This window comes from Ictalurus punctatus, chromosome 27 (genome assembly GCF_001660625.3).
Source record: "Ictalurus punctatus breed USDA103 chromosome 27, Coco_2.0, whole genome shotgun sequence".
NCBI lineage: Eukaryota > Metazoa > Chordata > Actinopteri > Siluriformes > Ictaluridae > Ictalurus > Ictalurus punctatus.
Window position 1 is genome coordinate 4,132,280 of NC_030442.2, and position 18,069 is coordinate 4,150,348.

General features: G+C 42.6%; 2 protein-coding genes across 2 annotated transcripts; both read left to right on the forward strand.

Moving 5' to 3' along the window:
* The first annotated feature begins 93 nt into the window (after positions 1-93).
* On the forward strand, positions 94-8,893 carry ftcd (formimidoyltransferase cyclodeaminase). The gene is made up of 14 exons (XM_017459054.3): positions 94-251; positions 847-1,030; positions 1,124-1,252; positions 1,339-1,427; positions 1,665-1,844; positions 2,525-2,662; positions 3,616-3,747; positions 3,872-3,933; positions 4,051-4,180; positions 4,983-5,144; positions 5,240-5,283; positions 5,534-5,672; positions 8,008-8,103; positions 8,427-8,893. The coding sequence occupies exons 1-14, from the start codon at positions 198-200 to the stop codon at positions 8,508-8,510; spliced, it is 1,623 nt and encodes a 540-aa protein (XP_017314543.1). The 5' UTR covers positions 94-197; the 3' UTR covers positions 8,511-8,893.
* Positions 8,894-9,042: 149 nt separating this feature from the next.
* mstna (myostatin a) lies at positions 9,043-15,057 on the forward strand. Its single transcript, XM_017459061.3, has 3 exons — positions 9,043-10,066; positions 10,578-10,948; positions 11,217-15,057. The coding sequence occupies exons 1-3, from the start codon at positions 9,490-9,492 to the stop codon at positions 11,595-11,597; spliced, it is 1,329 nt and encodes a 442-aa protein (XP_017314550.1). The 5' UTR covers positions 9,043-9,489; the 3' UTR covers positions 11,598-15,057.
* Positions 15,058-18,069: the final 3,012 nt, after the last annotated feature.

Below are 18,069 nucleotides of genomic sequence, written 5' to 3' on the forward strand. Positions count from 1 at the left end.
TGTGTGTGTGTGTGTGTGTGTGTGTGTGTGTGTGTGTGTAAATGAGTGTGTTACAGCGACAGTGTGTGATCTGTACTGACAACCCAATCGTTGCAGAAGGAGTTAATGATTCCTGAGGGACCCTGAACACTTTACTGAAAGAGAAACCTTATAAAGCCACTGTTTGTGTGTGTGAGCAGCTCAGTTTGAGTGCAGCCATGGCCAAGCTGGTGGAGTGTGTGCCCAATTTCTCCGAGGGACGAAATAAAGAGGTAAAATCACACGACAGAGTGTTAGATGAAGGTTATCGATAAGTGCAATGTTTCAGATGTTAAAATTATCACCATGACAGAATTTGGTTAAAAATTTGGATAGATTCCAGAAATCTGTCATGTTATTTAAACTACAGAAAGAAGATGTGCATTGTGCATAAACAGGACTACATTGGGAATAAAATAGCCATTATTCCATAAATGAATCAGTACCCTACACCCTATGTAGTACGCATGCAGCAAGTACTCATTTGGGATTTAGCACTCTATGTAGGCTACAGAAAGTGCACTAAACACTATGTAGTGCTTTTTATTGTTAATACAAAGTGTAAGTATTTTATATTTTATTCCCTATGCAGTGCAACAGGAAAACTGTTCATGAAGAGATTACTTTTTTGATGTAGAATAATTGAATAATAATAATAATAATAATAATAATAATAATAATAATAATAATAATAATAATAATGGTTCTCGCTGTCGCTTCCCATTCCATGGATTTGAACTCACAACCCTCTGGTCAGTAGAGCAAGAACCTAAACTTTACCCTGTGGTTCTCCTGTGTGTTGTATGTTCCTCTGTTCCTCCTATGCAGGTGATTAAGGCCATCGCCGATGCCGTTTCTGCTACAGAGGGCTGCAGCGTGCTGGACGTGGACCCTGGTGCCTCCACAAACCGTACCGTGTACACGTTCGTGGGTTCTCCTCAGGCCGTGGTGGAGGGAGCGCTGAACGCTGCACATGCTGCTTTCAACCTTATCGACATGACCAAGCACAAGGGTGAGTACACACACACACACGCACACACACACACACATGCACACACACACATGCTACCAAAGAGTCTGAGCTGTACAAGTGTGTTTGTTGTAGGCGAGCACCCGCGGAGCGGCGCTATGGACGTGTGTCCCTTCATCCCAGTGCAGAACACCAGCATGGAGGAGTGTGTGACCTGCGCTAACGAGTTTGGGAGGAGATTAGCGGAGATGCTGCATGTACCAGGTGAGATGGAGATCAGCTCTGATACCCAACAGGTGTGTAATAGATGAATGTAAGACTAAATCTCTCTCGCTCTTTCTCTCGCTCAGTGTACCTGTACGGAGAGGCGGCGAGGAGTGAAAGCAGGCGCTCTCTGCCGTCTATCCGTGCGGGAGAGTATGAAGCTTTACTGGAGAAGGTGAGGCTTCAGTCAGTCAATCTCGATATGAGATTATCGGTTATGTGATATAATCGCAATATTGCATCTGCACCTTATTGAGATTGTATCTAATAAAGAGCTGGAGAGTGTAATGATACTGTATAATATGGATAGCATGATGAATTACATCACTATATATATACACATACACACACACATTATATATAAAATTCAACATGACAGTTGAGAACGCATTTATTATCTTTATTCCCGCAGCTGAAGAAGAGCGAGTGGGCTCCAGATTTCGGTCCGGCCACGTTTGTCCCTTCGTGGGGCGCAACAGTCACCGGAGCTCGGAAATTCCTCATCGCTTACAACGTGAATCTGCTGAGCACCAAGGAACAAGCTCACCGAATCGCTCTGGACATCCGGGAGCAGGGCAGGGGCAAAGGACAGGTACGTTACACATTTACATGAAAGTTGCACAGAAATGCCTACACTCATCGAGGAATCCAGATTCTATGAATATGCAAATTCGATAACTTTAAACATCCCGCCTCCTCTGAGTTTGCATACCGGGACACGATTGGCTCTTGTATTTTATGACTCAGTAACGCTTGCCCTTCACAGTACAAATCTGCTACTAAATCAGAGTCATTATAGAAGAACCTTTTTTTTTTTTTTTACACTTTGACTGTTCTGTTCACAAAAAGTTAATTTAATAATAATTTTTTTAAAGTGTTTTTTTTTCACACTTTAGTGTGACTTTAAGATTCTTTCCTGTGACCTAGTGATTGAGATAATATGACATGTTTTTGTTTTATTTGCTTAATGATTAATAAATGAATTACCCGTTTTATTTTTCCATTAGCCTATTAAAATATCAGGCAATAACAGAAAAAATACGACACTAAGAGGTAACTGATTAAACAAACAAAAAAAGAAAACCGGTTTGTCAAAAAGTCCATTTCCAAAAAAAATAACAAGGTTATGATTTGAATAGAATGTGATGACATAGCCTTGTTGTTTGCCTAAAGCTAAACTGGTGGCTGTAAGCTTCCCTGACTCCATCACTAGATGTTAGAACTAGTTAGGACTCAAAACCCTCCGCAGCAGGTGTGTTTGCGTTGCTTTAGCCAGGGCTGCTGAAGAAGGTGCAGGGGATGGGCTGGTACCTGGACGAGGCTAACCTAGCTCAGGTGTCCACCAACATCCTGGACTTTGAGGTCACTCCTCTCCACACCGTCTACGAGGAAATCTGCAGAGACGCAAGGGTGAGGCAGTGATTATAAATCAGAATATAAATCAGATTCAGCTTCATTACTGATCCAGTCTGAATCAGTGTAATCACTGAATCAATGTTAATCAGATTCAGATTCATTAATCGGATTCAGACTGGATCAGTAATCACTGATTCAGTGTGAATCAGATTCATTACTGATCCAATCTGAATCAGATTCATATTAATCACTGATTCAGCATGAATCAGATTCATTACTGATCCAGTCTGAATCAGATTCATATTAATCACTGATTCAGCATGAATCGGATTAATTACTGATCCAGTCTGAATCAGATTCATATTAATCACTGATTCAGCATGAATTGGATTCATTAGTGTTCCAGTCTGAATCAGATTCTGATTAATTACTGATCCAGTCTGAATCAGATTCTGATTAATTACTGATCCAGTCTGAATCAGATTCTGATTAATTACTGATACAGTCTGAATCAGATTCAGATTAATTTCTGATCCAGACTGAATCAGTTTAATCATTGATTCAGTGTGAATCAGATTTGTAACTGAACCAGTCTGAAACAGATTCATTAATGATCCAGTCTGAATCAGATTATTCACTGATTCAACATGAATCAGATTCAGATTTATTACGGATCCAGTCTGAACCAGATTAATTACTGATCCAGTCTGAATGAAATTAATGACTGATTCAGTGTGACTCAGACTCAGATTCATTAATCAACCAGTCTGAATCAGATTCAGATTTAATACACTGTGAATCAGATTTATTACATATTTATTATTGATTTATTGTGATTCAGATTTATTTCTGATTTATTATGAATCAGGTTTACGGCTGCTCAAATACAAGCTGGATTCATATTTCTCTTTCTCTGTGTGAATCAGATTCAGCTTTATTACTGATTCGGTGTGAAATTCGGATAGATTCAGATTCATTAGTGTGCGCGTGTGTATTTTTGCATTCAGGAGTTGAACCTGTCGGTGGTCGGATCTCAGATTGTCGGTCTGATTCCTCTGAAAGCAGTGCTGGACTGTGCAGAGTATTACATCCGGAAAGAGAAACTCTTCATCTTAGAAGAGGAGCACAAAGTGCGTCTGGTGAGTGTCATGATCCGGATCAGATCATGTCGTATTAGCAGGTGGTTCGCGTATACCAGTAACACTGTAGTGTTTGTTTCCTCTGTGTGTGTGTGTGTGTTTGTGTGTGTGTGTGTGAGCTCAGGTCATTAGTAAACTGGGTTTGGACTCTCTGGGGCCGTTTGTTCCTAAAGAGAGAATCATAGAGTGAGTCTGCACATTTAACACACGTTATTTTTGTTAGATTTAGATATAAATGAAAGGTTTACTGTTTTATAAACGCTGCTGCACTGCTGCGTTCGGATTGGTCGACTCTGTGTACAGGTACATGGTAGAAGCCGATCAGAAGGAGGGACAGTTGGCATCTCTTTCTCTGCGCCAGTTTGTCCGAAGCGTCGGTGCTCGAACCCCGGCGCCTGGAGGGGGCTCTGTTTCTGCAGCAATCGCTGCCATGGTAACAAGACCTGCCATCCCATAATCTACATGGAAAGAGTGTGAAAGTGTAAAATTGAGCTTTTGTTTAAACGAAAATCTCTCTGTCTCTCTCTTCCTTTTCACTGCTCACACTTCTCTCTTTGCTTTATATCATTCTCTCTCTACCATCTCGGTCACTCTCTCTTCCTCCTTTCCGCTCTTTCTTTCCCGAATGACTCTATCTCTCCTTCATTCTCTCCCCACCTCTCATCTCATTCTTTCCTTTCACCCCCTCATTCTCCTCTTTTTAATCCCTTTTTCTTTGTCCCTCTTTCTTCCCACCCCTCTCTCTTCATCTCTCTCTCGTCGTTTTCACTTTCTCCCTTTCTTCGTCTCTCCCATCCGCCCGTTCTTTTCCTCCTTTCTGTTCTGCTCTCTCTTCTCCCTCATTCTCTTTTTCTTTCTCTTCTCCCACTTTCTCCCTCTTCCACCTTCTCGATGGTTCTCTCTCTCTTTTGCGTCTTTCCATCTTCTCCATTCCTCTCCCACTTTCTCCTCTGCTCCTCTCCCCCTTTACCTTTCTCCCTCTTTTCCCTCTGTGGTCCTTCTTCCCTGCTTCTCACTGTTTCGAATTCTCCCTTTTTCTCTCCTCCTTCTTTTCCTTTCTGTCTTTTCCTTCACCTTTCTCTTCTCCCTTGTTCTCCTCTTTTCCCTTTTGTGTCTTCTCCCTCTTCTTTCCCTTTCTCTCATCTCCTGCTTGCCCCTTCTCCTTCTGGCCCCCCATTCCTCTCTTTTTCCTCTCCCTCACCGTCTTTCTCTCTCCCGGTGTGTGTGTGTGTCAGGGTGCGGCTCTGGGCTGTATGGTGGGACAGATGACATACGGTAAGAAGCAGTTCGAGGCGTTGGATGGTGTGATGCGGAGACTCATCCCTCCTTTCCACCAGGCCATGGACGAGCTGCTGCTAACCGTGGATGCTGATTCTACTGCCTTCAACAGCTACATGGTACACACACACACACACACACACACACACATACGGACATTGTGAAAGTTTATTACACTGTAATTAATACTTAATAGTGTATCAATGCTTTTAAGGCTGCCCTGAAAATGCCCAAAAGCACAGCGGAGGAAATTCAGAGGTATGAGAACAGACTCCATCTCATCATTTATCAGATTATTAGAAACATAATAATGAACGCTTTAACCCTCCAGACCTGTTACAGTATATTCTCAAGGATATTTGGACTTTTTCGTGATAAAAAAACAAACAACCTCTGCTAGTTTTCATTAAGAGTGCCAATCATTTTGAAAGACAGACAGACAGACAGACAGAAAGAGAGAGAGAGAGATAGACAGAGAGTGTGAGTGTGTGTGCGTGTGTGTGGTCAGGAGAGACGAGGCCATGCAGGACGGACTGAAGAAAGCAGTCAGTGTCCCCATGTCTCTGGCTGAGAGAGTGACGCTGCTGTGGCCGGTGCTGAAGGAGCTGGTGATGTACGGCAACCTGGCCTGCAAATCAGACGTCCAGGTGAGAGAGAGAGAGAGAGAGAGAGAGAGAGAGAGAGAGAGAGAGAGAGAGCAGCAGAACTAGAGAGACAATATGGGGGAAAGTGAGGAAAATGAGACATAAAGGAAGAGAGACAGGGAAGATAGAGAGGGGATGAAGAGAAGACTAGAGGGACAGAGAAAGGACAGAATGCAAGTGAAAAAGAGAAAGAAGAGAAAAATACGGAAAGCGCTAAAGAGAACCAGAGAGAGAGAGAGAGACTGAAATAGAGACACAGACAGGGGATGGGGCAGACAAGAGGGATGGAAAACGTTCGCAAGAGAAAGTGGAAAAGAAGAAAAGAGCTAAACGTGGACAGAGAGAGAGAGAGAGAGAGAGAGAGAGAGAGAGAGAGAGAGAGAGGCGGGATAAAGTTAAGAAAAAACAAAGAGCAAGAGAGAATAAATAATCTGAGCAAAAGAGAGAAAGAACAGAAGAAAGAAGCGAAAGAGAAAGATAAAAGAAAAGAGAGGGCATGGAAGAAAGAGAGGGGGAAAACAGTAAATGACTGAAAGAAAAAAAACAAAGAGGAAGAATGAAAGAGAAAAATGAAGAGAGAGTGAACGATTAGGAGAGAGGAAAGGAAAAAGGAAAATGATGGAAGAAAAGACAGATAAATATAAAAGTAGAGAGAAAGAGAGAGGGAGAGAAAAGAGCAGAGACGTGTACAGTGCATCCAGGAAGTGTTCACAGCGCTTCACTTTCCCCACAGTCTGTTATGTTACAGCCTCATTCCCAAATGGATTCAATTCATTATTCTCCTCAAAATTCTACAAACAGCACCCCATAATGACAACGTGAAAGAAGTTCGTTTGAAATCTTTGCAAATGTATTAAAAAAAAAAGAAAAGAAAAGAAAAAAAAAGCACATGAACATAAGTATTCACACCCTTTGCTCAATACTTTGTTGAAGCAGCTTTGGCACCAATACAGCCTCAAGTCTTTTTGAGTATGATGCTACAAGCTTGGCACACCTGTTTTTGGGTCTCCTATTCTTCCTTGCAGGACCTCTCAAGCTCCATCGGGTTGGATGGGGAGCGTCGGTGCACAGCCATTTTCAGATCTCTCCAGAGATGTTCAATCGGGTTCAAGTCTGGGCTCTGGTTGGGACACTCAAGGACATTCACAGAGTTGTCCTTTGTTATCTTGGCTGTGTGCGTAGGGTCGTTGTCCTGTTGGAAGATGAACCTTCGCCCCAGTCTGAGGTCCAGAGCGGTCTGGAGCAGGTTTTCATCGAGGATGTCTCTGTACATTGCTGCATTCATCTTTTTCTCGATCCGGACTAGTCTCCCAGTTCCTGCCGCTGAAAAACATCCCCACAGCATGATGCTGCCACCACCATGCTTCACTGTAGGGATGGTATTGGACTGGTGATGAGTGGTGTCTGGATTCCTCCAGACATGACGCTTGCCATTCAGGCCAAAGAGATCAATCTTTGTTTCTCATGGTCTGAGAGTCCTTCAGGTGCCTTTTGGCAAACTCCAGGTGGGCTGTCATGTGCCTTTTAGGCCACTCTACCATACAGGCCTGATTGGTGGAGTGCTGCAGAGATGGTTGTTCTTCTGGAAGGTTCTCCTCTCTCCACAGAGACACAGAGTGACCATCGGGTTTTTGGTCACCTCCACGACTAAGGCCCTTCTCACCCGATCGCTCAGTTTGGCTGGCGGCCAGCGAGTCCCGCTGGTTCCAAACTTCTTCCATTTACAGATGATGGAGGCCACTGTGTTCATTGGGACCTTCAATGCTGCAGAAACGTTTCTGTACCCTTCCCCAGATCTGTGCCTCGATACAATCCTGTCTCGGAGGTCTACAGACAGTTCCTTGGACTTCATGGCTTGGTTTGTTCTCTGACATGCATTGTTAACTGTGGGACCTTATACAGACAGGTGTGTGCCTTTCCAAATCATGTCCAATCAATTGAATTGACCACAGGTGGACTCCAATCGAGTTGTCGAAACATCTCAAGGATGATCAGTGGAAACAGGACGCACCTGAGCTCAATTTCGAGTGTCATGGCAAAGGCTGTGAATACTTATTTAAATGTGTTTTTTTTTTGTGTTTTTTAAAAAAATACATTTGCAAAGATTTCAAACGAACTTCTTTCACGTTGTCATTATGGGGTGTTGTTTGTAGAATTTTGAGGAGAATAATGAATTGAATCCATTCGGGAATGATGCTGTAACATAACAGACTGTGGGGAAAGTGAAGCGCTGTGAATACTTTCCGGATGCACTGTATGTGTATCTGTTTCTGATGATTGGTTAAGGTTCTGTTTGTAATGTGTGTGTGTGTGTGTGTGTGTGTGTGTGTGTGTACAGGTAGCAACTAAAGCTCTGGAGACGGCCGTGTTTGGTGCTTATTACAACGTCATCATCAACCTGAAAGACATCACCGATGAGACATTCAAGAGTACCGTGAGTTACAGAACAACATTTACTACACACACACACACACAGCTAAACACTGTGTTCTGATTGGTCAGAAGCTGTTGATTCATTCTCTAGAACAGAAACAGCTTTATATTAATGTGCTCCTTTTAATACTTTATGGTTTCTATAGTAACAGCTCATTCACAGGGACTTGTTACCTGCTCCATCACACCACCCTGTCATTGATTCATTTCCCGTAAGTGCACCACACAGACTGCTTTATTCCTGTTGTGTAACTGTCTGTGTGTGTGTGTGTGTGTGTGTGTGTGTGTGTGTGTGTGTGTGTGTGTGTGTGTGCTTGGTTTCAGATGGAGGAGAGAGCATCTGCGCTGCTAAAGCAGGCCACTGAGAGTGTTAATGAAGTGCTGGATGCTGCCAGCAAACGCCACTGAACACACACACACACACACACACACACACACACACACACACACACACACACACACAAACACAGCAAATGAGTATTTAATCTCCAAAGTTCAGCATTATAGTAAACACACTAACACACACCTGTAGAGATTCAGAGCTCATTCTGAGACACAACACACACACACACACACACACACACACACACACACACACACACACACACACACGAGCATGAAGGAGGGAAGTGTGTGTATCAGGACCTGGCTGAAACACACACAGCTGTTGTACGGATGGCGTGGGTATAATTCTCTAACAGACACACAGCACTGTTCCACTTCATGATCATTAATCATTTGTGCCTCAGGCTGTAAACACAATATTTAATAAAAATCATTTAACACTCGGAGTCTGATTTCTGTACCGAGTCTGATCTAGCCTTATAATAAACACACTGCAGCCTTACAGTACACTCAATGTCCATCAGTAACCATGCCAACCAGGTACTGGGGAGCAGAGACCGCCTAGTGAGCAGGTAAGGAACTGCAGGGGGCTGCTGTGACAGTATTTCTGATCCAGTTCAAAAGTTTACACACCCTTATAATAAAAATAAAAATAAAAAGCCACGATGGTAAAATGTATTTTCATTCAAACACCAGAGGGGGGGTGTAAACTTTTCCGGGTTGTTGAACAGACAGACAGACAGACAGACAAGACAAATCAACAGACAGACAGATAATTAAACAGACAGTCACAGAGACCAATAGATAGACAGACAGGCAGTCAGATAAATAGAGACAGACAGACAGACAGATAATTAAACAGACAGACACAGAGACCAATAGATAGACAGGCAGTCAGATAAATAGAGACAGACAGACAGACAGATAATTAAACAGATAGACACAGAGACCAATAGACAGACAGACAGAGAGTCAGATAAATAGAGACAGACAGATCATTAAAAAGACAGACAGACAGATGTATAATTAGACAGACAGACAGATGTTAGGTAACTCCCCCTCCCCGCTCGGTGTGATTTTAGATCAGTGTGTCCCGGAGCCAATCCTGAGTGATGCACACAGCAGGGTGTCTCGGTATAAAACCCGCGCGCCGCTTAACGGAGACGCTCAGATGCGACGTGTTTCCTGCCCTCAGAAAAACGGAAGAACAAAGGGTCCGCGCGCGCGCGCCCCCTTAACATCCCGGACCATGCTTCTCATCATTTTCCTGATCAGTGTGTTAAGTGTACTGGGACCGGAGGGTCAGAGCCCGAGCGCGACGCTGCGCCCCCCGGCGACCGAGAACAGCGGCCAGTGCTCGGCCGCGTGCGAGTCCCGTCAGCAGAGTAAACTGCTGCGTCTGTACTCCATCCACTCGCAGGTCCTGAGCGCGCTGCGCCTCGAGCGCGCGCCGAACCTCACCCGGGACGCCGCGCGGCAGCTCGTGCCCAGAGCTCCGCCGCTGCTCGAGCTTCTCAGCCGGTACGAGAGGCACAATGGCAGCACGGGGGAGGATTACGAGGAGGCGGAGGAGCGCGAGGAAGCCAGCACCGAGACCATCATCACCATGGCGACGGAACGTAAGCGCACTTGATGCAATTCATATGAAATGAATAAGCCACTGCTGCACACTGGCTTCAGATGTTCTGGAGGAACCAACAACTTCAGCTTCTGTATACTGTAGTGCTGCACTGTAGCCACAAAGCTAATGGAGCTAACAATAATGGAAGTTTTATTAGCATCAAGCAGAAACTGGCACTAGCTCATAAACATTCATAAAGTAGCTAGCTATACTGAACACTTTCAATACGAATACATCTAATCTTGTCTGTTAAACCACCTGGATCAGTTTACAGTTTTGTGCAAAAGTTTACAACCCCATCTGGTGTTTGAGTGAAAAAAAACAAAACAAAAGCCATGATGTATTAATAAAATGTATTTTATTTTGTAATAAGGATGTGTAAACTTTTGAACTGGATCAGAAATACCGTCACAGCTAAAGATCACGAAAAATCTATTAAAACGAACGGGGGACGACAAAAGAAAGTCGAAACGCAGTATTTTCATTAAAGCGGTTTCTCCTGGTTTCAGCGCAAAGCACGTCTCAGGCCAACTCCATGCCACGCTGCTGTTTGTTCTCGCTCAGCCCGAAGATTTTGCCAGACAACATCGTGAAGGCGCAGCTGTGGATCCACCTGCGTCTGGGCAAAGAGGCCACGACCGTCTTCATGCAGATCTCACGCCTGCAGCCGTCCTTCTACAGCAACCCCCGACCCAAAATACTCTCTCTAAAGATCGACGTCGATGCCCAGACCAACCCGTGGCAGAGCGTCGACATGAAACAGCTGCTGCAGGCGTGGCTCAAGCAGCCTGAGAGTAACTTCGGCATCGAGATCAAGGCCTTCGACAGCCTGGGGAAAGACTTGGCCGTGACGTCCGCTGAATCTGGGGAAGAAGGGCTCGTAAGCGAATTTCATTAACATCTCCGTTACATAGATCTTTCTTTCCGTTAAAACTAGCGTTACTTCGCGACAAACCACGGATGTTAGCTTTAGTTTGAAAATTATCTAGCTTTGGTCTAAATTATTTAGCTAGCTGTATGTACAGAAGGATAACTAGCTTGTCTTTTGTCATACCTTATCTGCCGAGCTTATGCCTTGGTAGTGTTTATAACTCTCTGAAGAAATGTTGCATGTCACCTCTTTCTCCTTTTGAATCCTATTTTCGCAGCAACCGTTCCTAGAGGTCAAAATCACCGAGGTGCCGAAGCGCTCCAGACGAGAATCCGGCCTCGACTGCAACGAGCTCTCTTCAGAACCCCGCTGCTGCCGTTACCCGCTCACTGTAGACTTTGAGGACTTTGGTTGGGACTGGATCATTGCGCCCAAGCGGTACAAGGCTAACTACTGCTCGGGCGAGTGCGAGCAGGTCGACGCGCAGAAGTTCCCACACTGGCACCTGGTGAACAAGGCAAACCCGCGAGGTACGGCCGGACCCTGCTGCACGCCCACCAAAATGTCCCCCATCAACATGCTCTACTTCAACCACCGAGAGCAGATCATCTACGGGAAGATCCCTTCTATGGTCGTGGATCTCTGTGGCTGCAACTGAGATTCGCCATCGCGCCGGGATTCCCGCTTCCCGTCTCTGCTGACACGCTGTATACAAAACCCCCACTTCCGATAGAAAGTAAGGCTTCGTTGGGAACATAGAGGAATTCTGCTTCATCTCCATCACAGTACCATTGACCTGCTCACTAACGCATTTTTCTGATTACAGCAACATTTAATGATGTAGAATATCCGCAAAACAACTCGGTTCCTGTTCTCACTTACGTATAATTACTTACGCCATTTTTTCTCTCATGAAGTTAATAAGGCAAAAAAAAAAAAAAGCGTAAATTCCTCTGTCCTGAAGATGTCGGAAAACGTAAAAGTTACGGCTTTACCTCCGACTGTCACGAAGCGCTGACACTGGAGACTCCTTCCGTCAACGTTCATGTTAATAAACGTCTCCTTACGTTAAGAAAACTTCGCCGTATCAACAATTTTTAAAAACCCGTTGATGTTGAGCGTCCGTTGCACAAGTCCCTGCAAGTGATCCGTTACTATAGAAACGATAACGTATTTGGTTTTCTTTGGTATGTCCTGTTGGAAGTTGGAAATTTATGAGTATTATAATAGTTACGAGTATTAGTTGAACGCAGCATTAACACTTCCGCTCAGTGCCGATGTAACATTATCATAGCAGCACCATTGAGGCGAGTAATAAAACATGCAAAAGAAAATTATAGCAACATTAACAGGACAAAAAAAACCTTATAATTACCTTCCACCAGCAAGTGTTTTAGATGTGGTAAGCACATAAGATAACGATGTTTACTACATTAATGCGCTTTTTTGTTGTTTTTTGTAGAATTTTACGAATTTATGGGTTTTTATGATTTATAAGCGAATATAAATAATGAGCTGTGTCTTAAAAGAAAAATGCAATTCATAAAAACAAATCTGAGCAATCTATACAATACCCCCGGAACATTTAGGGTTGTGTTTAAAAGTTTGTGAACCCTTTAGAATTTTTTATATATCTGCATAAATATGCATTTATCTTAAATAAACGTCATCAGATTTTGAAGTCCTAAAAGCAGATAAAGAGAACCCAATTAAACAAATACATACATATCTGTAAGTGGCAAAAGTATGTGAACATCTTGGATTTGCAGTTCATTTGAAGGTGAAATTAGAAGTCAGGTGTTTTCAATCGATGGGATGACGATCAGGTGAGAGTGAGTGAGCGTCCTGTTTTATTTAAAGAACAGAGATCTCTCAGAGTCTGGTCTTCACAACACGTTTGTGGAAGTGTGGAAATGTATCATGGCACGAACAAAGGAGATTTCTGTGGACCTCAGAAAAAGAGTTGTTGATACTCATCAGGCTGGGAAAGGTTTTGTAAGACAAAACCATCTCTAAAGAGTTTGGACTCCACCAATCGACAGTCAGACAGATTGTTGGTCTCCACTCCTGGGGAGGGAACAATGGTGTCGAATTTCCTCCATTTGTACACAAAGATCACTCAAGAGCAAGACTTGTAATAGTCCACAGGGTCACAATGGAACCCAGGGTAACTTCTAAGCAACTAAAGGTCTCTCTCACATTGGCTAATGTTAATGTTCATGAGTCCACCATCAGGAGAACTCTGAACAACAATGGTGTACGTGGCAGGGTTGCAAGGAGAAAGCCTCTGCTCTCCAAAAAGAACATTGCTGTCCATCTGTAATTTGCTAAAGATCACATGGACAAGCCAGAATGCTATTGGAAAAATATTATGTGGACGGATGAGACTAACATAGAAATTTTTGGTTTAGATGAGAAGCATTATGTTTGGAGAAAGGAAAACACTGCATTCCAGCACAAGAACCTTATCCCATCTGTGAAACATGGTGGTGGTAGTATCATGGTTTGGGTCTGTTTTGCTGCATCTGGGCCAGGAGGACACGCCATCATTGATGGAACAGTGAATTTTGAATTATACCAGCACATTCTAAAGGAAAATGTCAGGACATGTGTCCATGATCTGAATCTGGAAAGAAAGTAGGTGATGTAGCAAGACCGTTACCACCATAAACATACGAGTCGTTCTAAGAAAGAACGGTTAAGGAAGAATAAAGTTACACATACTGAAAGCAAAGGTGCACATACTTTTACCCCTCATAGATATGTAATACTGGATCATTTACCTCAGTAAATGAATGGCCAAGTATAATATTTTTTGTCTCAAATGTTTAATTGGGTTCTATTTATCTCTTTTTAGGACTTCTGATGTTGGAAATCTGATGATGTTTTAGGTCATGTTTATGCAGATATATAGAAAATTCTAAAGGGTTCACAAACTTGCAAACACCACTGTATATGACAAACTTTCGTAGGTGGTCATTCCAGTGTTATTACAATCATAAGTACAGCATTAGACTGGATATTATTTAAAATACGAGTTTGTGGGATTAGGAGTCGTGTTTATGACGAGTGAGAGTGGCTGTGTAAAAGCCACTGGCGAGTTGTTGACGTGAATTGAATTGTTTTATAACCTAAAAGCACTTTGTCCTTTGCTAACCCCGACACAACATCCCTGCTGAACCTGCCTCGGGCATGTGGAGCTGATTACAGCTCTTTAGAGAAATAAACAATCTTGATTCGAGCTTACTTCACTTGCACACAGCATCCTGCCGGGATGATAAAACAGCGAATTCCCTGCCCTCAGCTTGACGACAGAGAGAGTACAGGCAGATGGTCCTGTTCTTTGCTCCATTAAAGGCGTACTGCACCACAAATGTGCCGTTAGCACAGCTAGTTGAATAACTTTATTCATTGTTAGCAAAGAATCACAAAAAAGAAAGCCCCAAGATGAAAAGATACACAGCTAATAGTGAATAAAAAGTGATGTTAGCCCGGTTTATTGGTTATTAGCAAAGTTAGCATTTCGAAAGGTTTAAAACACCCAAACGTGTCTGATAAGTTAGCCGAGATGGCGCAATTAACTAAATAATGGCAATCTATCTAGGTAGGACTATGAATTTATTATTAAAAATGTTAGAATCTGGTCGAGAAATGAATCCAACAGGGCTAATAATGAATAAAAGATGAAGTTAGCACTGTTATCAGAATCGTGCTACTTTTCCCAAAGTTTCCATTGGTTATTAGAAACGTTCGCATTTTTGGGGACGAATTATCCCGGTCAGTAGATAAAAGAAATCATAAAATTTGCCGTTAGCACAGTTAGCGCAATGCTGAATTAAGCTAGCAAATCTAGACTATCAAGACTACATTCATTATTAGCAAAGAACGAGAAGGAATTTAGCATAATGACAGCTCTCTGTAAGAATTTATTCATGATAAAGTAATATCCCTTTCATATAGAAGAAGAAAGCTCTCAAAACCACAAATAACTAATAGTTTAAAAAAAAGGGGGGGTGGGGGGAGTACAATTTTGAATAAGGCTAACCTTGTATGTACTTCAGACTCCACTGATTATTAGCTATTAACAAAGCTAACATTTTTTTTTTTTTTTGGGGGGGGGGGGGGGGGGGGTGTTTCTATTCGAGAACTGAGAGAAAGTGTATGAACCTTGTATAAAACTGAAAGTAGCACAGTTAGCATTACCGTTAGCATTTGTGTAGCATTCTTCTTGATCAAGTCGTGTCAGATACTGAGCAGCGAGTTATCAATAGCTCATAAACGATAAGTCACTCAGTATCATCAGTGTTAGCATTTCTGAGAGGAACCCATGCTTTTGGAAGTTGAATTTCGCCGGCTTGTTTACGTCTGCGTGTGTTCATTCGGTAAGCTGGAGCAGTTAGCTATTAAAGTTCACAGTGATAACACTTTAGATGATAAGCTATAAGGGATCTTGCAGTCTGGGCAATCTGATTCAAAAAATCAAAATGGAGCAGACGGTTGGGAAAGACGTGACCAAAAAGTTAATAATAATAAAAAAATGAATAAAAAGTGTTAGAGTCAGTGTCTGTTCATTATTAGCAAAACTATAGCAGCAGATCTAGCTGTGATAAGGATTTCTGTATGGCGTGAAAAGAAATTTTAGGCCAATACGCTGACTCAACAAATGCTCCAAGGCTTAGCTGTTTAAAAGTTAATGCTAAAACATGCAGGAGTTAGCATAGCTAGAAATTTGAACGTATTTTAGTGAATGCAGGTAACGAGATTGGATTTTACTGAATTAATGCTTCCTAAATTTTTAGTCATCATGCAAACTGCTATTGTTTTTTTTGTGTGTGATTTTTATAAACTACGCCTATTTTTGTTAAAAATAATGCTCATCCGAGACTCCATTTATTATTAATAAAGTCGCATTCTTAGGAAAGAGACATTCCAAAGCTGTGTTACAAACAACGCTGGGGCTTTTTTCGTTAAATAATGCTAACGTTTCTGTCTGAAAGCTCCATTTATTGTTAGCATTTTTAATCCAAAGCAATTGCTTTAAAGCGCAAAGCTGCGTTCTTCTCCGGCTCTTTCTATCGCAGCGTGATCGTTCATGAATTGTGGACACTCCAGAACATAAGCCCTGCTGTTATCTGAAATAACATCCGAATCGGAGGATCTCGACTCAGATAACGTCTTATTTGGTGACTTTAGTAGGTGGCAGTCAGTATGTGAGAGTGAGAAAAAGGGAAATGCTATTTCTATCCTGACAGCAGATGACCAGATGTTTGGCAATCTTCCGATTTAGAGAAAACAAAAAACAACCAAACGAGTCAGTGATCTCCACTGGAGACATTCCCCTCTTTCTTTCTCATAGTCTAGACATTAATACATTCAGGATGCGTGATGGGACATCAGTAACATCAGTAGCATTTCTCATCCATTCATTCCCACCGGGAAAACTTTAGCTCATCTAAAATGCGAGTGAAACTAACTTGTAGACGTGTCGTCGGTTGTGTTATGTTGTTATGTTGGTTTCACTTTTAACAGACAGCGACTGTTGACCATCTTGGATGATGGTCATCTCTGTGCATGGAAATAGAACATCATGATCATTAAAATGAATACACTTCCACAAATATCTTTCCATTGCAGTCGTTTTTTCTCTGTATACAAATACCTAATACTATATATATTATTGTCTAAAAGCAAACAAGAAAACAAGGGAGAAACAGTGGGCTGAACATTGGAGAGGGAGAAGCCAAGGACTGAGTGACTTACATTTATCTCACTTTACATAACTGAGCAGTTGAGGGTTAGGGACCTAGCTCAAGGTCCCAGCAGGGGTAGCTTGGCAGTGCTGGGATCTGAACTCACAACCTTCTTGGTCTTAACCACTGAGCTCCCATTATCATACAACAGCTGTCGATTAAGTTCCTCTGAGACGTCTGAAGCCAACCACCTGCATCTTTTCGAACCGCTGCATCACAAGGCAGCGTAACACCCTCAGAGGAAAGTGCAGAGATGCACATGATTAGTTAGTGATTGACAGGGGAGACACAGTTTGCCCCTCCGCCCCAGAGAGAATGGCCAGTTTTTCTCTCTTGGACTCGGATAGCCGAGGCATCGTCTGGATTCAAACTCACGATCTCCCAACGATGTTGCAGGTTGGCGCAGGTGCAAGACATCTCCCAAGGAGATCAGTGCAGTTATTAAATAGCTGTTTCTACAAAAAAAAAACATCATGATCCAAAATACTCAGCAATTCTTTGTCGAATTGCATAGTCGAGGATATCGTTCCTTGTTAGGTTTATATCCAATGTTCGATTATTTAATGGTCCAGTCCTATACTTTGGTACATACGTCCATCCATCCATCCATTTTCTGTACCACTTATCCTACACAGTGTCACCTGGAGCCTATCCCAGGGAGCTTGTGAGACATCTTGGGGGACACCCTGGATGGTTTGACCTTTGGTACAATGGTAAAATGCAAAACAGATTAAAATGTAATACCAGAAAGTGGTTTTCCCCCCTCCCCAAACACTTTCCCATTTAAATAATCACAAGCAGTAATTCTTTGTTAACTTTTTAACTTACAAGGGGTATTTTTCTCCCCAGTGGATCAAGATTTTAAATTCTTCAATTTCACAATTAAACAAAGGCTTTGCTTTTACTTTGACTTTTACTGCAGCTACTGATTCATAGCAGTCATAGTAATGACTCATAGTAGCACAATAATGTGTTTAGGGGTACTTCAGGGGGTTAATATGTAGTGATTAAAGACAAATGTTCTTCCTGCTTTAAAACAAGAAATCTTTTAACCAAACCACACTGTCTGTGGTTGTTTTAGATGACATTTTGAAGAATTCTGTACTGAAAGTAAAACGAAAGGTGAAAGCGTGTGTTTAAACGCCGCACTAACTTTAATTTCGCTAGTGCTAGTTTGTCTTTTCCTCTTTTCCTCCCGGAAAAACAGCAAAGCCTTCAAGTTTCAGTTTCTCGTAAACCACGTGACCACGTCACTGGGCCTTCCCATCAACAACGCCCCCTCTGTAAGTTCGCACTCTCATTGGCCCGCGCCCACAGAACGAGGGCGGGTTATTTCGACATTGCGTCGTAATTGGCTGAAGCGCTTAAGGGAACGCAGGA